The sequence below is a fragment of the Mesoplodon bidens genome (assembly GCF_964165515.1).
Source record: "Mesoplodon bidens genome assembly, chromosome: X".
Classification (NCBI taxonomy): Eukaryota; Metazoa; Chordata; class Mammalia; order Artiodactyla; family Ziphiidae; genus Mesoplodon; species Mesoplodon bidens.
The window spans coordinates 69,704,369-69,729,281 of NC_138163.1; the positions used below are offsets into that span (position 1 = coordinate 69,704,369).

At 37.3% G+C, this 24,913-nt stretch overlaps 1 protein-coding gene across 1 annotated transcript; it reads left to right on the forward strand.

The window, feature by feature from the left end:
• Positions 1–3,905: 3,905 nt before the first annotated feature.
• Positions 3,906–23,760, forward strand: SATL1 (spermidine/spermine N1-acetyl transferase like 1; the record flags this gene model as incomplete). The annotated part of the gene is given in 7 exon segments (XM_081222157.1): positions 3,906–4,256; positions 14,716–14,767; positions 21,753–21,833; positions 22,231–22,332; positions 22,335–22,337; positions 22,891–22,925; positions 23,590–23,760. Coding segments are annotated over 7 exon segments (795 nt in total).
• Between the last annotated feature and the right edge of the window lie 1,153 nt (positions 23,761–24,913).

The window sequence follows — 24,913 nt, forward strand, 5'->3', positions numbered from 1 at the left end:
TCCTAGTTCCTGAAACACCCAGCCTCTTTCTCCAGATTGCTTCCTGGAAAAAAAATCCAAGTTCTTCTTTTTATATGCAAAGAAATCTAATTCTCAGTCCTCATCCCATACTAGACTCTGGCTGGACCCATCTTGCCTTTCACATAAGGTTACTGTTGGGGAACTTTTCTAAACAAAAAAGCCATGCACCCCTGATCTACACCCTCAGTTAAGCAAAGAGACAGCATAAGAAATGTCATGATTTTCCCTTAATTGGAAATTTGTTGATAATATCTGGAAAGGAAGAAAATTCATATTCTTTGATGTGCTCAATTTTAACCAGTGCAAAATCTAGAGGTAATTTTTTGTCTGTCTGTTACAGATATTTTCCAAATGTTTTACAATGAGCATGTATTTTTAATAAAATAAAATATAGCAAATATTATAAAAATATTAATCTGTTAATTGATGAATGTCTTAAGTTTTCATTTCAGAAAATATCCCCACATGTTAGTTCTGTTCTCCTTGCCTTAAGTGCTTCCTCACCCCGCTACCCACATCCTGCCTTTTCTTTTTCTTTCTTTTTGCTTGTTTGCATTTTACAGGGGTAAAAATAAAAAGCTTGTGAACTTAAAAGGGGCAGGGAAAAGATGGGCTCTGAGGTATAGGGAGATTCCAACAAATTTTTCTGCTTGCTATAGATGAAATTATATAAATGTCTTTCTCAATTGTCAATATTCATTTAGATGAAAACAAGCTGGGGTCAGAATTCCAAATGCTGTATTAGTGTATTGTAGTAATTGGAGTTTAAGTGCATAAACATATCCATGTTTTTAGACCTATGGGAGGTGTCTTATACATTATACTAAATTAAAAACATTTTGGTAGATCAGACCATGAACACACATTTTGAATTCTTAGAATTTGGTAGGTATTGGCTTACAAAATTTACCACCTAGACTAGATCTCTAATAAAAGATCTGTATGATAAGACTAAAATTATATTTTAGAAAATTTCTGATAATATCTGGAAATGATAAAAACCTGAAATTTAAATAATATGTACACTTTTATTAAATATAAACAAGGTTGCAATATTTATCATTTAGACTTTTTTCTTAAACTGGATTATATTTCTACCTTGTGGCAAAGAGTTATTATTGATGATTTTGTTTAAATATTGCAAAAACTAGTTTTTCCCTGATAATATACCAGTTATAGTGTGAAGATAATTTGCATGGCTGATGGAGACAGTCTTATTATGTTTCTAAGATGGAACAAGTTGTGTTAATAAGTAACTGTGAGCAAGAATATGCATTTTCGTGTGTCCCCTTAAAATCACCATTGTATAATGTTAAAAAACATTAAAAACAAACTAACACCTAAATCACCTTCAAGTGATGGAAAGTTCATGAGCCAAAGTACAAAAGAAACTTGTTAACAATTCTTGATCACTAAACTATAATTTCTAACTTTACCCCTTTATGGCATCAGCCAGAAATCTAACACATCTCCTCCTCGTATAAAGCAAAAAAGCAACGTAATTCATCCCCACAATAAATTATGAAAGTGATTTGATTTTGTAAAGCAAACAGCAAAATTCCTTCACCTCTTTTCTGGCATTTCAGAAAAGCCAAAATGAGAACTGGGTTTTCCTTATTTTGTCTGGAGTTTCAGTTGTGTGACAAATCAAGTTACCTAACTTCTCTGAATCTCAGTTCCTTTACTTGAAAAATGAGCATAATAATATAATCTACCTCACTGGATTATTGTGAGCATTAAGTGAGCTAATATAAGTAAATTGTTCCTTAGAACCATGCCTAACACCACATTAAGCATTCATAAAATTTTAGCTCTCATTGTTATTACAGGTTGATCAAGATCAGGAATGTATCTACATCTAATTTTTGTTGGGTTTGGCATAGTTCTGTGATGTGACTTGATTTGTCTGTCATGTAAAGAAGGTGAGCTCTCTAGTTTTCATTTATAGCTAGTATAGGCAAAATGGTGATTGTACTCTTTAGTTCTATTGAACCTTCCATCTATGGGATGGGCCTTGGACTCTCCCCATTCTGGCATGTATTAGATTTTGGAAAATTAATCTTTCTAAGTTCCAGTTTCTTTATTGATAAAAATGGGGAACAAAAGGGCTTCCCTGGTGGCGCAGTGGGTGAGAGTCCGCCTGCCAATGCAGGGGAAAAGGGTTCGTTCCCTGGTCCGGGAAGATCCCACACGCTGCAGAGCGACTGGGCCCATGAGCCATGGCTGCTGAGCCTGCACGTTCGGAGCCTGTGCTCCGCAACGGGAGAGGCCACAACAGTGAGAGGCCTGTGTACTGCAAAAAAAAAAAAAAAAAATGGGGAACAAGAGTATATATCTCACAGGGTTGCTTTGATGATTAAATAAGTTATGCATACCTAAAGACCTTTTCACAAAGTGTGAGAATTCACAGCTTCAACCAGTGTTTTCTGGTATGCTTAGAAAATAAAAGACACTCCGTCTACAACAATATTAGCACCAGTTATGTAATATACATTGTTGAGGAAGTGAGCCAACAGATAAAAAGATGGGAGGAGGAATTCTGTGAGGGGAGATGGGGTGACTGGACAATATACCTGATCTTACAGATATGGGGGGTGGAGAATAAGCATAGCATGTGTAATGGGCAGGATAGTGTGATGGTAAAAACCCTAGAATTGGAATCAGATAGACGTGGGTCTGAATTCAGGCTCTTTGCCAACTGTTCAGGTCTTGGTTAGGTTGCCAAATATTATGAATCAGTTTCCTTAGAATTGGGGATAATAGGGTTGCTGTGGGATTGAATGACAAAATGCAAAGTGCCTCCCACTGAACCTAGGTCATAAAATAACTCAATAAATAGTAGCCATAGTTATTCTTAATTATTTGTTAAGAAATATTTTCTTCATTAGGGACTTGAGCACCTCAGTAGGAGAACCCTTTTAAGCATTCTACTTTCTATGGTGTGGGGAAAAGGTAATAAGTGGAAGTCAGAATAGAAATAGGAAGTGAATTATTTCAGGGCTGGGTCATGGGGAAAACAGAATGGGTTAGGGCAAATATTCTTACATTTGTTGGTTAAAACAGTGGACACTCTTCGGGTGAGTGTCAAGCATATCCTCTGAGATTCCTCCCAGTTTTTTGCTTCAGCCTCTTAAGCTCTTGGGAGGAGGAAATAAAGCTCTTGGGCGGAGGAAATAAAGTGGTGTAGTGGCCCCTGCCTCGCCCCTCCCCCACCACGTGGGGGAGCACTTACACACATAAGTAAGGGCACTGTGACTTCATCACTGTGACACAGTGATGGTGCAAAGTGGTGAAGCAGTAATACTCTCCTAGGGTCATTTTCTTCTTCCCCTCACTACCAGCTTGTTGGCAGGGAAAGGCCAGATGACAACCTGAAACCCAGCCAAGCCTACAGCTTTGATAGCTGGTGAGGTCAACTCCAGCAAATTGGAGGCATCAATAATCTTCTTTAGGTAGCACTCCTTTATTTTTCCCATTCTCATCTTGATAGAAGGGTATCTCAAAAAATGAATCAAGTTGAGAAAAAATAGAAACATCCTACAGCCTCCCATCACAGAACTGTAGTTAAGGGCTCCTGTTACATGAAGGCACATAGTCATTGGCCAACCCATCATCTGCCAACCCATCATCCACCAACTGGTTCTAAACCAAATAGCCCTCAGCCAACCAGACACGAATCAACTGGGTATGAATCAATCAAGCTTACCAGACATGAACAAGCCAGGCACGATCTTACTTGGTATGAACCAACTGGACATGAACCAACCAAGTGCAAGCCAACCTGACACTAACCAACTGGGTCAACCAGGCACGAGGCAACTAGGGCTGTGCCAAATAAGCATGAGGCAACCTGGCACATGCATGCAGGCCTGAGTCAACTAGGCATGAGGCAAACAGTCGTGAGCCAATCAAGCACGACCCAATCAGGCACAAGTCAGCCAGGCCTGAGCCAATCAGGCATGAGTCAACTGCAACCAGACCCAAGCCAATCCAGTATGAGTGAACCAGGTATGAGGCAACCATGCCCAAGCCAATCCAGCACGAATCAACAAGGCATGAGGCAACCACGCCCGAGCCAATCAATCATGAGTCAGCCAGGCATGAGGCAACCATGCTTGAGCCAATCCAGCACAAATCAACCAGGCCTGAGCCAATCAGGCACAAGCCAAACAGGCGTGAGCCAAACAGGCAGGAGACAATCAAGCATGAGGCAACCAAGCCAAAATTCTTTCCAAGTAAGACCTGCGGAGGCTTGAGACTGCCTATGTTTTCCCCTAAGAGTTTTATAGTGTCTGGCCTTTAATCCATTTTGAGTTTATTTTTATGTATGGTGTTAGGGAGTGTTCTAATTTCATTCTTTTACATGTACCTGTTCAATTTTCACAGCACCACTTATAGAAGAGGCTGTCTTTTCTCCACTGTATATTTTTGCCTTCTTTGTCATAGATTAGGTGACCATAGGTACGTGGGTTTATCTCTGGGCTTTCTGTCCTGTTCCATTGATCTATATTTCTGTTTTAGTGCCAGTACCATACTGTCTTGATTCCTGTAGCTTTGTAGTATAGTCTGAAGTCAGGGAGCCTGATTCCTCCAGCTCCGTTTTTCTTTCTCAAGATGGCTTTGGTTATTCGGGGTCTTTTGTGTTTCCATACAAATTTTAAAATGTTTTGTTCTGGTTCTGTGAAAAATGCCTTTGGTAATTTGATAGGGATTGCATTGAATCTATAGATTGCTTTGGGTAGTATAATCATTTTCACAAAATTGATTCTTCCAATCCAAGAACATGGTATATTTCTCCATCTGTTTGTGTCATCTTTGATTTCTTTCATCAGTATCATAATTTTCTGAGTATAGGTCTTTTGCCTCCTTAGGTAGCCCTAGGTATTTTATTCTTTTTGTTGCAATGGTAAATTAGAATGTTTCCTTAATTTCTCTTTCCAATCTTTCATTGTTAGTGTATAGGAATGCAAGAGATTTCTGTATATTAATTTTGCATCCTGTGACTTTACTGAATTCATTGATTAGCTCTAGTAGTTTTCTAGTAGCATCTTTAGAATTTTCTATGTATAGTATCATGTCATTTGCAAAAAGTGACAGTTTTAGTTCTTCTTTTCCAATTTGGATTCATTGTATTTCTTTTTCTTCTCTGATTGCCGTGACTAGGACTTCCTAAACTGTGTTGAATAATAGTGGTGAGAGTGGACATCCTTGTCTTGTTCCTGATCTTAGAGGAAATGCTTTCAGTTTTTCATCATTGAGAATGATGTTTGCTGTGGGTTTGCCGTATACCATATATGGGCTTTATTACTTTGAGGTAGGTTCCATCTATGCCCACTTTCTGGAGAGTTTTTTTTTTTTTTTTTAATAAATGGGTGTTGAATTTTGTCAAAAGCTTTTTCTGCATCTATTGAGATGATCATATGTTTTTATTCTTCAATTTTTTAATATGGCATATCACATCGATTGATTTGCATATATTGAAGAATCCTTGCATCCCTGGGATAAATCCCACTTGTTCAAGGTGTATGATCCCATTAATGTGTTGCTGGATTCTGATTACTAGTATTTTGTCGAGGATTTTTGTGTCTATGTTCATCAGTGATATTGGCCTCTAATTTTCTTTCTTTGTGACATCTTTGTCTGGTTTTGGTATCAGGGTGATGGTGGCCTTGTAGAATGATTTTGGGAGTGTTCCTCCCTCTGTTAAATTTTAGAAGTGTTTGAGAAGGATGAGTATTAGCGATTCTCTTAATGTTTGATAGAATTTGCCTGTGAAGCCATCTGGTCCTGGACTTTTGTTTGCTGGAAGATATTTAATCACAATTTCAATTTCAGTATTTGTGATTAGTCTGTTCATCATATTTTCTGTTCCTTCCTGGTTCAGTCTTGGAAGGTTGTACTTTTCTAAGAATTTGTCCATTTCTTCCAGGTTGTCCATTTTATTGGCATATAGTTGCTTGTAGTAGTCTCTTATGATCCTTTTTATTTCTGTGGTGTCCATTGTAAATTCTTCTTTTTCATTTCTAATTTCATTGATTGGAGTCCTTTCCCTTTTTTCTTGATGAATCTGGCTAAAGGTTTATCAATTTTGTTTATCCTCTCAGAGAACCAGCTTTTAGTTTTATTGATCTTTGCTATTGTTTTCTTCACTTCTATTTCATTTATTTCTACTGTGATCTTTATGATTTCTTTCCTTCTACTAACTTCAAATATTTTTGTTGTTGTTGTTGTTTTTATTCTTCCTCTAGTTGCTTTAGGTGTAATATTCAGTTGTTTATTTGAGATTTTTCTTTTTTCTTGAGGTAGGATTGTATTTCAATAAACTTCCTTCTTAGAACTGCTTTTGCTGCATCCCATAGGTTTTGGGCCATCGTGTGTTTTTATCCTTTTTTTTTTCTGGGTATGTTTTGATTTCTTCTTTGATTTCTTCAGTGATCTCTTGGTTTTTTAGTAGCGTATTGTTTAGCCTCCATATATTTGTATTTTTTACAGTTTTTGTTTTTCCTGTAATTGATTTCTAATCTCATAACATTGTGGTCAGATAAAATTCTTGAAACGATTTCAATTTTCTTAAATTTACAGAGGTTTGATTGCTGACCCTAGATGTGATCTATCCTGGAGAATGTTCCATGAGCACTTGAGAAGAAAGTGTATTCTGCCACTTTTGGGTGGAATGTCTTAAAATTATCAATTAAGTCTATTTGGTGTATTGTGTCATTTAAAGCTTGTGTTTCCTTTTTTATTTTCTGTCCGGATGATCTGTTAATCGGTGTAAGTGGGGTGTTAATGTCTCCCACTATTATTGTGTTACTGTCGATTTCCTGTTTTATGGCTGTTAGCATTTGCTTTATGTATTGCGGTGCTCCTATGTTGGTTGCATAAATATTTACAATTATCTTCCTCTTGAGTTGATCCCTTGATCATTATGTAGTGCCCTTCCTTGTCTCTTGTAATAGTCTTTATTTTAAAGTCTATTTTGTCTGATATGAGTATTGCTACTCCAGCTTTCTTTTGATTCCCATTTGCTTGGATTATCTTATTCCATCCCCTCACTTTCAGTCTGTGTGTCCCTAGGTCTGAAGTTGGTCTCTTGGAGACAGCATATATATGGGTATTGTTTTTGGATCCATTCAGCAAGTCTGTGTCTTTTGGTTGGAGTATTTAATCCATTTACATTTAAGGTAATTATCGATATGTATGTTCCTATTACCATTTTCTTAATTGTCGTGGGTTTTTTCTTGTAGGCCTTTTCATTCTCTTGTGTTTCCTGTCTAGAGAAGTTCCTTTAGCATTTGTTGTAAAGCTGGATTGGTGGTGCTCAATTGTCTTAGGTTTTGCTTGTCCGTAAAGCTTTTGATTTCTCCTTCAAATCTGAATGAGAGTGTTGCTGGGAAGAGTATTCTTGGTTTTAGGTCTTTCCCTTTTGTCAATTTGAATATATCATGTCACTCCTTTCTGGCCTGCAGAGTTTCTGCTGAGAAATCACCTGATGACCGTATTAGAGTTTTTCTGTACATTACTTGTTGCTATTCCCTTGTTGCTTTCAATATTTTTTCTTTATCTTTAATTTTTGTCAATTTGATTACTATGTGTCTCGGTGTGTTCCTCCTTAGGTTTATCCTGCCTGGGACTCTCTGCCCTTCCTGGACTTGGGTGACTGTTTCCTTTCCCATGTTAGGGAAGTTTTCAGCTATTATCTCTTCAAGTACTTTCTCAGGTTCTTTCTCTTCTCCCTCTGTTACCCCTATAATGCGAATGTTGGTTGTTTAATGTTGTCCCAGAGGTCTCTTAGACTGTACTCATTACCTTTCATTATTTTTTCTTTATTCTGCTCCTCAGCAGTTATTTCCACCATTCTATCTTCCAGCTTACTTATTGGTTCTTCTGCCTTAGTTATTCTGCTGTTGATTACTTCTAGTGTATTTTTCATTTCAGTTATTGTGTTGTTCATCACTCATTGTTTGTTCTTTAGTTCTTCTAGGTCCTTGTTAAACATTTCTTGTGTCTTCTTGATCCATGCTTCCATTCTATTTCTGAGATCTTGGAACATCTTTACTGTCATTATTCTGAATTATTTTTCAGGTAGATTGCCCATTTCCTCTTTGTTTATTTGGCCTTGTGGGATTTACCTTGCTCCTTTGTCTGCAACATATTTCTCTGTTATTTAATTTTGTCTAACCTATTGTGTTTATGGTCTCCTTCTGCAGGCTGTAGGGTCATAGTTCCTCTTGCTTCTGTTGTCTGCCCCCTGGTGAGTGAGGTTGCTCCAGGGGCGTGTGTAGGCTTCCTGGTGAGAGGGACTGTTACCTGCACTCTGGTGGGTGGAGCTGAGTCTTTTCCCTCTGAAGGACAGGGCCGTGTCAGGTGGTGTGTTTTGGAGAGTCTGTGAGCTTAGTATGACTTTAGACAGCCTGTCTGCTGATGGCTGGGGCTGTGTTCCTGTCTTGCTGGTTGTTTGGCATGAGTTGTCTTGTGCTGGAACCTGCAGGCAGTTGTGTGGGGTTGGGTCTTGATGTTAATATGGACTTCTCCAGGAGCCTGCATGCTGAATAATATTCCCTGGGGCCAGGAATTCTCTGGTAGTCCAGTGTCCTGGACTTGGCTCTCCACTCCAGAGGCTCAGACCCAACCACTGACCAAGGAACCAAGAGCCTGCAAGCTGCACAGTGTGGCCAGAGAAAAAGGAAAGAAAAGAAAAGAAAACCAACCGACAAACAAAACCCAAGACAAATAGCAAAAACAACGGTAAACAAACAGAAGCAATAACAATGCTACACACACACACACGCACACACACACGCACAGAAAAAAATAAAATAAAATAAAATAAAACCCCTAAGAGAACAAACATACAAAAGAATTAAAAAATGAGAATAGTCAATAAGGACTAAATGAACAAGAACAAAAAATGAAAAAGAAAACAAAAACAGAAAGCAAGCTAAAAAAAAATGCAAACACAGGAGCTTCCCTGGTGGCACAGTGGTTGAGAGTCCGCCTACTGATGCAGGGGACATGGGTTTGTGCCCCGGTCTGGGAAGATCTCACATGTTGCGGAGCAGCTGGGCCCATGAGCCATGGCCGCTGAGCCTGTGCATCTGGAGCCTGTGCTCCACAATGGGAGAGGCCACAACAGTGAGAGGCCTACGCACTGCAAAAAAAAAATAATAATAATAATAAATAAAAAACACAAAACAAATACATAAAAATGATCCAAATATATAAAAAGCAAAGAAAAAAATGAAAAATAAACACAAAACAACAGAAAAGTAAAGTAAAAATAGAAAAATAAAAAATATATTAAAATTTTTATAGAATAAATAATAAAAAATAATAAATAATAAAACCACAACTGAATAAAATGAAAGAAACAAATAAAAGAAGAATAATAATATTTTCCTAGGCTCTCTGCTGTCAGTGTTCTTACTCCCACAGTGAGCTAGAGCCAACCCCTGCCTCCCCAGGAGGCCCTCCAGTACCTCTATTTAGTTCTCTGGACCTACTGTGGGCACTGTGGGGGCAGCTCAGACTCTGGGCTGGCCCAACTCCTGTGTGTACTTTCCCCCAAAGTCCACTGCTGCTAAAGCTAGAACAGACTCAGTTGTGAGAGCACTTTTTGTCCATTCACATACTCCACAGATGCAGGGTTTACCAAGCTGATCTCGGGGATTTATTCCTCCGCTCTTGCAGCTGCATGGAGAGATTTCCATTCCTCTCCCTTAGTCGCACCATCCCTGGTTTTGGCCCCACTTCTTTGGTTTTGGCCCCACCTCTGCGTGTGCACCACCCTCAGGTGCCTGTTTCTTCCCCCGGTAAGAGGGAGTGAAAGCAGCGGCTGATTGGGGGCACACTTACTCACTTAGGCTGGGGAAGGGCATGGCGGCAACAACTGGGGTATGCGTGAATTGCCTGCAGATTCACAGACAGTTGCAACAGACTGGGGTGTGCTCGCTCTTGTGGAAGTGCCTCCCAGTGTCTGCTGAGGCAGGGGCTGGCATGTGGAGGCAGTGGTGGCCTTAACCCCTTGCACGCCACTCAACAATAGAGGCTTGTTTCCTAGGTAGACCATGCTTCCTCTAGGGGCATTCCACCTGTGGAGCCCCTCATTCCCATCCCCTTTGTTATATATGCACAGCCAACATTGGTCCTGTCCCTGGATCTGCTTTCTTAACCCCATGCTTTAGCACTCAGCTCTCATCAGCTTTGGTGGATTCCCATTTCAGGCAGGGGTGCCCAGGGCTGATTCCCAAGGAGGCTTTGGGATGGGTGGTGCTCAGGTCCCCAGAGGCTATGTGGGTGGAGGAGGCCTTGGCTTGAGGGGCGGGCAAGGCTGCTCAGATGGGTGACCCTCCCAGTGGCTGTGGAGGCTGAAAAAGCCAGCAGGTGGGAAAAAGGGTTGTAATTGTGGCTCCGCCCCTTGCACACTACTCAGCAATGATGCCTTCCTTCTATGGTGTCCCAGGCTTTATCTGCAGACTTTCCTGGCTGTGGAGCTCCTTACTCCTATCCATTCAGGCTGTCTTTTCACAGCCAACAGCTGTCCCGTCCCTGAGTCCACACTCCAAACCTCACTTTCCAACACCCAGCCCCCCTTCGCAACAGGTGACTTATGACTCAGGCTGGAATGTGAAGAGCTGCTGTGTAGGCCATGTGTGCAGTTCTTACTTTGTCCTGCCTTCCACAGACCATCCACTACACTCTCCTTTCATTCCCTGAATGTCCTTTTCTGACCCACCTGCTTTCCCCACCGTGAGGGAGTTTATCTGAGTGTGGGGACCTCCCCTCACTTTCAGCTTCCCACCAGGGTTGCCGGTCCCTGTTTTGATTCCTCTTTCCTTTTTTTCTTCTTTCTTTCACCCTACCCTGTTTTGAGGGGATTTTCTTGTCCTTTTAGGTGTCCAAAGTCTTCTGCTAATGTTCAGCAGGTGCTCTATGAGAACTGCTCCATTTGTAGATGTATTCTTGATGTACTAGTGAGGAACAATGAATTTCATGTCCTCCTATTGTGCCATCTTGACTTCTCCTCAGTTTTAACTTTAAAAGAGGATCTTTGCTAACAGGAATGCTTAACTCAAATGAATGACCTGTCAGTGATAGAATTTCAGGTATTAATGGCTAAGATTTTAGGGTAGGGCCTCTTGTTTTGAAGACCACACCTACATGTAGAAGCTAATGACTGACTGCCCAGAAAACAATATTTATCCACAACAAATTTTCTGTATAATTTCAGACTGTTCTTTGACTACTGAAGCCCATCCACAGATAGCCTACCAGAAGTCCAAGGAGCAGGGTTAAAAATTTCTGATTTAAAATTCATTTTAATGATTTTCCTGGAAATCATCCCAGTGCAGTAAAGGTGACAAACTATTAGACATACTTCAGCTACTGTGCTGAAGTTCTGTGGCACTCAAGGCAATCATGTATGTAATGCACAACCTAAACAATTCCATATAAAAGCAGTAGCATAGATTTTTTAAGAGTAAATATGTGGCTGGAACAAGGCACAGGTTATAGGTAAGGAAAACTTGTAAAAGAGTTTTGTAATGGAACTGTTTCCATATATATATATATATATATATATATATATATATATATATATATATATATATAATTTAAATTAGGCCAAGTTTCTGTTCCCTTTGATCGGAGCATGTATTTTTTTTTTTTTCTGTGGTACGCAGGCCTCTCACTATTGTGGCCTCTCCTGTTGTGGAGCACAGGTTCCAGACACGCAGGCTCAGCAGCCATGGCTCACGGGCCCAGCCACTCCATGGCATGTGGGATTCTCCTGGACTGGGCATGAACCCGTGTCCCCTGCATCAGCAGGCGGATTCTCAACCACTGTGCCACCAGGGAAGCCCCCAGAGCATGTATTTTAATGGACAAAATAAAATACCAGAAGTTTTCTAGTGAAATCTATCTGGTGAAATGATGCTAGGCCTGGTTACAGATCTGTAAGAACTGGGTTATCTATCTTCCCATGCCTTCCATTCTATTCTATCCCCAGAAGTTCCCACATCATTTCTCTAACTGGCATTAATCCGCACGACTAGGTCATCCATCAAAATACTATGCTGAACATGTTAATTATTCTAGAAGCACATTTTTCCAGGTAGAAAATAATTTTAAAGGTTTATTTTTTCTTAGCTTAGTATCTGACACCCAGTTGGCAATTAATAAATTTATTATTGAACGACAGTGAATCTTTCTATCCAGAAAACTTAACTTCCTTATCTTTCCAAACAGTGCCCATTTTTATCACCAAGGGAAAAATACATCACTAGATTCTCCAACTTCAGTGAACCTGTATCTGTGAAGTTCCTAACCACATTTACTTTTGAATTTGCCTCATGTACCTGAATATACACTAGATGTTTCTTGGAAACAATTCTAATGAACATTCAGTGTAGAAAAATAATAAAAAAGCTAAATTACTCTGCATCACAGACATGAATATAATGATTAATCAGCTTTGGGATGTTATTCTCTGATACATACATGTCCATTCACCCTAACTCCTGTTCATTGATAAGTTTTCAAAGCATTCTCTCTTTTCTTTGCAAGGGATTTACTAGAGTTTGCCATCTACAAACTGTTTCCATCTACATATATATGTATAATATATATATATATATACATATATATACATATATATATATATTACACATGTATATATATATATATATATATATATAACTCATATATATAAATACTCATTCCTTAACTGAGTATTTGCAGGTTTTACTTACTGTCCTGCCACTAAAATTCTTCCAACCATCCTTTGTATGAATCTGTTTTATCCTATTCTTAATCACCACACCACAGCATTATTTGGGGATCTAGTCACTTTATGGCTAGGCAGCTATAACTTTTTGCTTACCAGACTTTCCATTTAAAGCCTTTTATTATGGTGGTTCTCAAACTGTGGCTTTTGGACCATTGGTGATCCATAAGAAGGACTGTGTACTATTAATATCTGATTTTTGTTCTTTATGCAAACATTGAGTGCATACTAAGGGAAGGCCATGTGCTAAGTACTATAAAGGATATCAGATTATTAAATTATAGTCCCTGCCCTCAAAGAGCTTACAGTGTCTTAGGGAAGGTGCTCAAAACAGCAGCCAAGATGCTCAAATTCCACTTGGCTCTGGTTGTACTGAGAATAAAATCCAAATTTCTTAGCAACGCTGTACATTATTTGGCCCTTGCTGTCTTCCTTATATATTTTATATATTTTTTCCATTATAAATTTAATGCAATTCCAGTCAAAATCTCCAAATTTTCACGTGGAAGAATAAACATGTGACTGTTTCTAGAAAAATTCCAAAAAGAAGAGTGATGAGGGGAGATGATCCCTATCAGATATTATAAAACTGTAAGTAATTAAAATACTATGGTAATCTATTACCATAGACGCAGAGATAGATCATTGGAACAGAATGAAGAGTCCAGAAATTCTGTTAAGTATATATGAGAGTGTAGTACATGATAAAATGGACACTTCAAGTCAGTTAATAAAAGATGGGTTATTAAATAAACAGTGTTGGAATAACTGGGAGAAAAAGATAAAGGTGAAATTCCACCTTCTTACATACACACACACAAAAAAAACCAAATTAATCAAGTTAATATAAGGAATTTAAAACAGATTGGTGGTTGTTAGAGGGTTGTTAGAGGTAGGGGTGGGTGAAATGGGTGAAGGTAGTTAACAGGTAAAGGTTTCCAGGTATAAGATCAATAAGTTCTGGGGATGTCATGTACAGTATGGTGACTATAGTTAACAAAACCATAGTGTATATTTGAAAGTTATTAAGAGAGTAGATCTTAAAAGTTCTCATCACAAGAAATAAATTGCAACTATGTGAGATCATTGATGTTAAGTAACCTTATCGTAGTAATCATTTCACAATATATACATACATCAAATCATTACATTGCCCACCTTGGACTAATACAATGTTATATGTCAGTTATATCTTAATAAAACTGGAAAAAAATTAAGAAGGGAACAAAAGTGACTATTTTTATAATCCCAAAGTGGGGATTGCCCTTCCAAGCTTGAGATACAAACTATGAAGAATTCACTTGAATGTGTAGAATTATTTTAAAAAGCCAAATAAACAAAGTCTAAAGTTAAATTGGGAAGAACACCTCACAAGCAAACACAACAGACTTCTCTATAAAGTCTATGAGCTTTTTAATACATAGACTTTGTGATATCTACCTTGAATGCTCAGAAAAACTTGGCTTTACTTCCTGATTTCTGGTTGTATTCAAGGCTAGTTACCTAGACAGCTGACCTTCACAGGAATGATGTATCGACATAGTTAATCTTCTCTCTATATATTCCCTTGTTGCATATGTTGTTTTGGTTTTTAAGTTTCTATATGACTGGAGTTAAGTCTGACTCACTTTTAATACTACCCAGGACATTGTATGCTAATAAATACTCTATAGAAGCTTCATGCTTATCATCTTTAGAATTTGTTACTAGGAATTCTCTGGCGGTCCACTGGTTAGGACTTGGCACTTTCACTGCCGTGGCCCAGGTTCAGTCTCTGGTCAGGGAACTAAGATCTCACAAGGCGCTCAGTACAGCCAAAAAAAAATAATAATAAAATAATAATAATAATTTAAAAAGTAATTTAAAAAATATGTTACTAAACCAAAATCTGAAAGTTTTCTCTACTTTGACAGGAATTGGCTGCCTGTGAAAACATGCTAGGTGCAATGAAGTTAACAGCAAAGGGTAAGATGTTTTATGGTATTTTCAGAGCTAGAAAAAGAAGCATGGCATAATGTATGCACAAAGCACTACTTGTACCTAGATATGTGGACACTGCTGTCCTTGGTAAACAAAGAAGTTGTCATTAATAGTATTTAGATATACAGGGCAAAAGTTTGTATAAAAAGCTATTGTTTAATAGCTTTGTCAGTGCACCACTGTTTTATATTTTCCTCATTTTTAAAGTATGAAATTGAAGACAGTGTGGTACTGGCACAAAAACAGAAAGATAGATCAATGGAACAGGATAGAAAGCCCAGAGATAAGCCCATGCACATATGGTCAACTTATCTTTGATAAAGGAGGCAGGAATGTACAGTGGAGAAAGGATAGCCTCTTCAATAAGTGGTGCTGGGAAAACTGGACAGGGACATGTAAAAGTATGAGATTAGATCATTCCCTAACACCATACACAAAAATAAGCTCAAAATGGATTAAAGGCCTAAATGTAAGGCCAGACACTATCAAACTCTTAGAGGAAAACATAGGCAGAACACTCTATGACATAAATCACAGCAAGATCCTTTTGGACCCACCTCCTAGAGAAATGGAAATAAAAACAAAGATAAACAAATGGGACCTAATGAAACTTCAAAGCTTTTGCACAGCAAAGGACACCATAAACAAGACCAAAAGACAACCCTCAGAATGGGAGAAAATATTTGCAAATGAAGCAACTGACAAAGGATTAATCTCCAAAATTTATAAGCAGCTCATGCAGCTCAACAGCAAAAAAAAAACAAACAACCCAATCCAAAAATGGGCAGAAGACTTAAATAGGCATTTCTCCAAAGAAGATATACAGACTGCCAACAAACACATGAAAGAATGCTCAACATCATTAATCATTAGAGAAATGCTAATCAAAACTACAATGAGATATCATCTCACACCAGTCAGAATGGCCATCATCAAGAAATCTAGAAACAATAAATGCTGGAGAGGGTGTGGAGAAAAGGGAACACTCTTGCACTGCTGGTGGGAATGTTAATTGGTACAGCCACTATGGAGAACAGTATGGAGGTTCCTTAAGAAACTAAAAATAGAACTGCCATATGACCCAGCAATCACACTACTAGGCATATACCCTGAGAAAACCATAATTCAAAAAGAGACATGTACCAAAATGTTCATTGCAGCTCTATTCACAATAGCTCGGAGCTGGAAACAACCTAAGTGTCCATCATTGGATGAATGGATAAAGAAGATGTGGCACATATATACAATGGAATATTACTCAGCCATAAAAAGAAATGAAACTGAGCTATTTGTAATGAGGTGGATAGACCTAGAGTCTGTCATACAGAGTGAAGTAAGTCAGAAAGAGAAAGACAAATATTGTATGCTAACACATATATATGGAATTAAAAAAATGTCGTGAAGAACCTAGGGGTAAAACAGGAATAAAGACACAGACCTACTTGAGAATGGATTTGAGGATATGGGGAGGGGGAAGGGTAAACTGTGACAAAGCGAAAGAGAGGCATGAACATATATACACTACCAAATGTAAGGTAGATAGATAGTGGGAAGCAGCCGCAGAGCACAGGGAGATCAGCTCGGTGCTTTGTGACTGCCTGGAGGGGTGGGATGGGGAGGGTGGGAGGGAGGGAGATGCATGAGGGAAGGGATGTGGGAACAGATGTATATGTATGACTGATTCACTTTGTTATAAAGCAGAAACTAATAAAAAAAAGAAAAGATCAAACATACTCATAAAAAAAATAAAGTATGAAATTGATAGTTAAGAGCTTTTACATCTTTTCAGTGTCAATAAATTTCAACTAATTTTGGAAATGTAAAATGAGAAGTGTAGTTGGTCAAAGACAATATAATTTAATGCCCAATGTTAGTAGTAGGATGAAATGGATAAAAGCAAAATGACTTAAAAGTATTTTCAAGATATTTACTACATTTTGAGAGCTAGCAGTATTAATAGCCAATGCTAGTGTTTTATGATGAATTGCAACATTTTAGGCAGGAAATGTGAACACTGAGAGAAGAGATGATTAAAGTGTACAGACAATCCCTGACTTACTTATGGTATGAATTTGAACAATTTTTCAACTTTATAAAGCAATACGCATTCAGTAGAAACTGTACCTCAAATTTTGAATTTTGTCCTTTCCCTGGGCTAGCTATATGCAATCAGATACTCTCTTATGATGCTGGGAAGCAGCAGTGAGCCACAGCTCCTAGTCAGCCATGTGATCATGAGGGTAAATAACTGATACACTTACAAACTTTCTGTACCCATACAACCATTCTGTTTTCACTTAGTATTCAATAAATTACATGAGATATTTGACACTTTATTATAAAATAGGCTTTGTGTTAGATGATTTTGCCCAACTCTAGGCTAATGCAAGTGCTCTGAGCAGGTTTAAGGTAGGTCATGCTAAGCTATGATGTTTGATAGGTTAGGTGTATTAAATGCATTTTTGACTTTTATGACGTTTTCACCTTATGATGGGTTTATCAGGATGTAACCCTATTGTAGGTCAAGGAAAGTCAGTATAAAATTATACACTTGGAATTCTAAATGAATTTGAGGATCAGCTTTACCACTCCTGTAAAAAAGGATGTTAGAATTTTGATAGGGACGACATTGAATCTTTAGATCACTTTGGGTACTATTGACATCTTAACAATGTTAAGTCTTATCTATGAACACGGGATATCTTTTAATTTATTTAGGTCTTTAACTTCTTTCAGCAATGTTTTATAGTTTTTAGTATGCAAGTATTTCACCTCCTTGCATAGATTCTTTCCTAGGTATTTAATTATTTTAGAGGCGATTGTAAATGGAATTGCTTTTTAAATTTACTTTTTGATTTGTGCTTTGCTGGTGTATAGAAATAAAACTGATTTTTTTGTTGTTGATCTTGTAGCCTGCAACTTTAATGAATTGATTTATTAGTGTTAGTAGCTTTATTTTGGATTCTTTGGGATTGTCAATCAGTAGGATCATGTCATCTGCAAATAGAGATAATTTTACCTCTTCCTTTCTAATTTGGATGGCTTTTATTTCTTTTTCTTGTCTAATAGCTCTATCTATAACTTCCAGTACAATGTTGAATAGCAGTGGTGAGAGTGGGCATCCTTGTCTTGTTCCTAATCTTAGGGGGAATGCTTTCAGCCACTCACCATTAAAGTTAACTTTTTAAAAAAATACATACCCATTATCATGTTGAGGAATTTCCCTCTATTTCTAGTTTTCTAAGGGCTTTCATCATAAAATGGTGTTGGATTTTGTCAATTGCCTTTTCTGCACCAATTGAGATGGTCATGTGTTTTTTTCCCCCATTTGATTGATTTCCTTATGTTGAACCATACTTTCGTTCCTAGGATGAATCACATGGTCATAGTGAATGATCCTTTTAATATGCTGTTGAGTTCAATTTGCTATTTTGTTGAGTATTTTTGCATCTGTATTGATAAGAGATATTTATTTGCCTTTTTTCTGCTAGCTTTGAGCTTAGCTTACTCCTTTTTCTAGTTTTTAATGTGTAAGGTTAGGTCACAGCTTGAGATCTTTCTTCCTTCCTCCCTCCCTTCCTTCTCTTTCTTCCCTTCTTTCTTTCTTTCCTTCCTTCCTTCCTTTTTCTTTCTTTCTTTCCTTTATTTCTCCCTTTCATTTCCTTTCCTTCCTTCCTTTCCTCCCTCCCTCCCTTTTCCTTCCTTTCTTCCTTCTTTCTTTCCTTTCGGTCTTTCTTTCCTTCCCTCCCTCCCTTCCTTTTTTAATGTTGGAATTTACAACCATAAGTTCCCTTCTGAGCACTTCTTTCACTGCATCCCATAAGTTTTATATATTGCTTTCATTCTCATTTATCTCTAATAAACGAGTTTTCTAATTTCTCTTGTTATTTCTACTTTGAGCCAAAGTTGTTTGAGTGCATTGTTTCATTTCCACGTATTTGTGAATTTCCTAGTTTCCTTCTATCAGTTTCTAGCTTCAATCCATTGTGATTAGAGAAGGTACTTTGTATGGTTTCAATCTTTCAAAATGTATTAAGACTTGCTTTTTGGCCTAACATATGGTCTATCCTAGAGAAAGTTCAAGAAAAATGTGTATTATGTTGTTGGGTGGGATGCACTGTATATTTCTGTTAGGTCCAATTGATCTATAGTTTCATTCAAATAATCTATTAACATATTTATCATTGGTCTGTTTGTTCAGTACATTATTGAAATTGATGTAATGAAGTTTCCTAATATTATTTTAGAACTGTCTCTTTCTAGCTTCAATTCTGTCAATATTTGCTTCATATATTTTGGAGCTCTGATGTTTGGTGCATAAATGTTTATAAATGTTATATCTTCTTGGTAAACTGAACCTTCTATCACTATATAATATCCTTCTCTCCGATAAGAGTTTTTTACTTAAAGTCTATTTTGTCTTATATTAGTACAGTCATCCCAGCTTTCTTTTTTTTTCTTTTTTTTTTTTTTTTTCGGTACATGGGCCTCTCACTGTTGTGGCCTCTCATGTTGCAAAGCACAGACTCCAAACGCGCAGGCTCAGTGGCCATGGCTCACGGGCCTAGCCACTCCGTGGCATGTGGGATCTGCATCGGCAGGCGGACTCTCAACCACTGCACCATGAGGGAAGCCCCCAGCTTTCTTTTGATTACTATTTTCATGAAATGTTTTTTTCCATCATTTCACTATCAACCTTCTTGTTTTGTTTTTTTTAAATCTAAAGTAAGTCTCTTACAGACAGCATATAGTTGGATCATTTTTAAAAGTTCATTCTGCTAATCTCTCTTTTGATTAGAGCATTTAATCTATTTATATTTCAAGTAATTACTGATAAGGAGGAACTTCTGACATTTTCCTGTTTGTTTTCTATATAGTTTTTTGTCCTTCATTTCCAACATTGCTACCTTCTTTTGTATTTAGTTGATTTTTGTAGTAAAATGTTTTGATTCCCTTCTCATTTCCTTATGTGTATATTCTATAGACATTTTATTTGTTGTTATCGTGGGGATTAAATTTAACATCTTAAAGTTATAACAAAAAATTTGAATTTATACTAGCTTGATTTCAATAGCATACAAAAACTCTTCTCTTGTACATGTCAATTCCCTTTTCATGTTATTGATTTCACAGATTACATCTTTATACATTGTGTGCCCAAGAACACACATTAATGACTAATTTTATGCACTTGTCTTTTAAATCATGTAGAAAATAAAAAGGACTACAAATTTAAAATAACACTAGTTCTTTATAATTGCCTATGTATTTACCTTTAACTAGGCACCATTACCTTTATCTTTATTTCTTCATATGGTTTTGAGTTACTACCTATTTTCCTTCCATTTTAACCTGAAGGACTCCTTTTAGCATTTTATGCAGGGCAGGTCTAGAGATAACAAACTTCTTCAGGTTCTTTGTTTGGGGGGGGCATGAGTCTGGGGATATCTTAATTTCTCCTTCATTTTTGAAGGACAGTTTTGGTGGATACAGAATTCTTGGTTGACAAGTTTCTGCACTTCTCCCCTTCTTCCCTGTCCCCAGTATTTTGAGTATATCAATCCACTGCCTTCTGGCTTCCAAGGTTTCTGATGAGAAATCAGATGATAATCCTATTGAAGATCGATTGTATGTGACAAGTTACTTCTGCCTTGCTGCTTTCAAGATTTTCTCTTTGTCTTTCAACAGTTTGATTACGTGTCTTTGTGTTGACTTTTTGTGGTTTATACCACTTGGAGTTTGTTGAACTTGGATTTGTAGATGTCTTGCATCAAATCTGGGAAGTTTTCAGTTGTTATTCAAATATTATTTTTTCCTTTCTCTCTCCTCTTCTGAGAGTCCCATAATTTGTATCTTGGTCCATTTGATGGTGTTCCACAGATACCTTAGGCTCTTTGTTTTTCTTCATCTTTTTTATTCCTCAGACTTGATAATTTCAATTGTCCTATCTTCAAGTTAACTCATTCGTTCTTCTTCTTGCTTAGAAATTCTGATTTTGAACCCCTAGAGTGCACTTCTCATTTATTATACTTTTCAGCTTCAGAGTTTTTTGATGGGGATTCATTTTTTTTATAATTTCTATTTATTGGTATTCCTATTTTGTTTATACATCTTTTTCTTGTCTTTGTGCATGTCAATCTTTAGCTCTTTTAACACCTTTAAGACAGTTGTTTTAAGTCTTTGTTTAGTAAGTCTGACATCTGGGGCTCCTCAGGTATGTTTTCTGTTAATTTACTTGGTTCCTTTGAATGGGCTATACTTACCAGTTTCTTTGTATGCACTGTGATTTTTTGTTGTTGAAAACTGGACATTTTAATCTTATAATGTGTTAACTCTTGAAATCAAATTCTCTTGCTTCCTCAGGGTTGGCTGTTTTTTAATTGTTATAGGATGCCTGTGTCAGAGATCAATCTGAGTTAAATGTTTAAAGGTATTTTAAGGTCTTTTCTAAGTCTTTGTCTTTCCCTGATCATGCATGGTGGCTTTCTGGATTCTCCTGTATACATGGTTGTTTTTGAATGTCTAACAAAACTGGTGTGGCTCCTTTAAATCTCCTGGAAGCTGTTTTAGTTGGTGGAGGTTAGAAAAATGGCGGCCAACCTCTAAGTCCTCACCTCAGCATTGAGAGTAGCAATCCACTCCAGCAACTCAGGAGTCTCAGCAGTCTCTACAGTTGCCTGCCGTGAGATGAGGAAGGACATGATGGAGTGAGGGGTGTGTGCTTGGAAGCCACCACTGGGCTGATGGCTGAATTTTGCCAAAATTAACTGCAGTTTACCAGCCAAGCTGTCCTCTGGAAGCTGTAAGTATTCAAAGAAACTTTAGTGTTCCAAAATATTAACTTCAGGCAGTTTATGCCAGTACAGTTGTTGTATAGGCGAAGAAAGGAACTCTGGTGCTGCCAACTTCATCATCTTCCTTTTCCCTACTGTAAATTTTCTAACATATTTTATGTGAATTGATATTTCAGATGTACTCAGGGGTGGCTTTGGGGACAATCCCCTTTTCTACTGCTTGATTGCAGAAGTACACAATCATCAAAAAACATCAGGTAAAATAAACCTTCCTTTTTCAATTTAATCTAGAGTATATTTTCACTATCCTGAAAACAAAGTACAGTTTGATAGCATATAATTACTACTAAGCAGAGGAGAAGAGTGTAAGTACATAAACTGAGTCTTGTTTTTAAGAGAAAATGTATGGTAGGTACTTATGTTTGTAAATGCATTGAAAAAAAATTTAGGAAGAATATACTCCACACTGTTAAAAGATGGGTTATCTCTTAAAGGTTGTATTATAAAGGACTTAAACCTTCTACATTATACATTTCTGTATTGCTTGAAGTTTTGTCCAGCAAGCTTTTATTACTTTAATAGTTATTTTGGAGGAAAGAACATTACAAGATTCAAAGCATTAACCTCTTTATACCCTCTCTTTCCTCTTCCTAGGCAAAGTGACTGTTGGATTTGCCATGTACCACTTTACATACGACCCATGGATTGGCAAGTTACTTTACCTAGAGGACTTTTTTGTCATACAAGCTTACCAAGGTCAAGTAACACTTATAGTATTACTTATACTTTAAAAATTAAAATGGTATATTTTAATTTAAGGAGAGTTAGTATAAATGTGTTTAAGCTAGTTTATGTAACTCATTTCTATTTCATGAGCCTGATCACTATCCTAGTTATCCTTGCATATGGTGAAGACTCAATCACAGATTAGAAAAGGATTCATTAGTTCCCATCAAGGCTTGAATAAGCCAAGTTATCAAAGCTATACTTTCACGTTTAAAATGTGCTTTTACATTTTGTGTTGGTTTGTCTAAAATGAATAAGAAATGTATTCTGTGATAAGATGATAGTGATAGGGACACATTTCCTCTTCACTGATCTTTAAAGTAAATCAAAAATCTTTTCCATTACCTTTGGAACCACATGTCAATTAGGAAAAAGATATGAAAAACATTCACGAGTTGAATTTCAACACAAGCTATTACAAATATATAACAACCAGATACAGGGTTTAAAGTAAAGCAAATAACTTGTTAAATGGTGTTTTTCAACTTATGTTTTTTTCATTTTGCATTATCTATTTTAAAAGTCTAGGTATTGGAGCTGAAATGCTGAAGAGGCTAGGTCAGGTTTATATTACAGTTAGTATTCTTATTCTATATGCTATCCTTATCTTCATCAAATGTTATTATTAAACATGGCATAAGTTAGATAATTTATCTTAACTTCTGAACATAATCTCAAAATATGCTTAATTTTTTATTCTAATTACACTGGATCTTCAAATCAGATATTTATACAGGTCATAATTGAGTTATGTTTAATTAAGAGTTGTGTTCTATATAACACACAACCACATTATATACCTTTGTGCTACAAAGCAGAAGTAAGCAAAAGGGAGATTAGAAGGCAATTCTACCCATAAAATAGGTCTACAGTATGAATAGGAGAACAGTATAAAAATATTCTTTTATATTTTGGAAATACACATGAGAATTTTAGGTAAACTTTTTCTATAGAATAAAGAAAAAAATAGTGAAGTAGATTTATAGAAAACCAATAAGTAGACTTTGCAAATGTGTTTTGGACTTCTAAAGAAAGTGTTTTAAAACTTGACAGGACTTTTTTTCTTTTTACAGATTTAGAGAAGTCCAAGAGATAACTATTGTATTATTTTTTGGGAGTATTTTACACACACACACACAGTGCCTTGCATACAGACCTTTAATAAAATAAATGTACTAATGAAGATTTTACTTTCAATAACAGTAATATCCATTTGTTTTTAAACAGATAGCCATCAGAAGCCAATGTAACTGCATGAACTTTCTGGTTGTCATTTGGAACCAGGCTTCTACTGACTACTACACTTGTCGAGGGGCTTTAGACCTTTCCTCTGAGGAGGGCAGGCATCAGTTCAGGTTTAACAGAGAAGAACTCATGGACATGGCAGGGGAAGAGTGAGAGATGACTCATCACAAATTGTCCCAATACAGGCTCCAAAATTTAAATGTCACCTGAGTCCAACAGCAGTTTGATTTTGAGTGTTGTACAATACAACAAGTGAACAAACTCTCGTTTCAGCAGATCTTTTACTCTGAAACAGATTTTACCAGTCAACTTTCCATTATCCAAACTAATATACTAATGGCTAGTAGCAGAGCTGATGATACAAAATAGCAGATAATTCAAAAGTAACTTACACTTGGCTTTAAGATATTTATTTTTTATCCACCATATCTTATTATATTTCAAATGCTTATATTTTTACACTGTAACACACCTGAAATTGGGAAAGTATTATCATCAACTGGCAGAACACTTTTTTTTTTTTTTTTTGCGGTATGCGGGACTCTCACCGCTGTGGCCTCTCCCATTGCAGAGCACAGGCTCTGGGAGCACAGGCTCAGTGGCCATGGCTCATGGGCCCAGCTGCTCCGTGGCATGAGGGATCCTCCCAGACTGGGGCATGAACCCGTGTCCCCTGCATTGGCAGGCAGACTCTCAACCACTGCACCACCAGGGAAGCCCCTGGCAGCACTTTTTATTTTTTAACATCTTTATTGGAGTATAATTGCTTTACAATGGTGTGTTAGTTTCTGCTTTATAACAAAGTGAATCAGTTATACATATACATATGTTCCCATATCTCTTCCCTCTTGCATCACCCTCCCTCCCACCCTCCCTATCCCACCCCTCTAGGTGGTCACAAAGCACCAAGCTGATCTCCCTGTTCTATGAAGCTGCTTCCCACTAGCTACCTATTTTACGTTTGGTAGTGTATATATGTCCATGCAACTCTCTCACTTTGTCACAGCTTACCCTTCTTCCTCCCCATATCCTCAAGTCCATTCTCTAGTAGGTCTGTGTCTTTATTCCCATCTTGCCCCTAGGTTCTTCATGACTTTTTTTTTCTTAGATTCCATATATATGTGTTAGCATACGGTATTTGTTTTTCTCTTTCTGACTTACTTCACTCTGTATGACAGACTCTAGGTCCATCCACCTCACTACAAATAACTCAATTTCATTTCTTTTTATGGCTGAGGAATATTCCATTGTATATATATGCCACATCTTCTTTATCCATTCATCTGTTGATGGACACTTAGGTTGC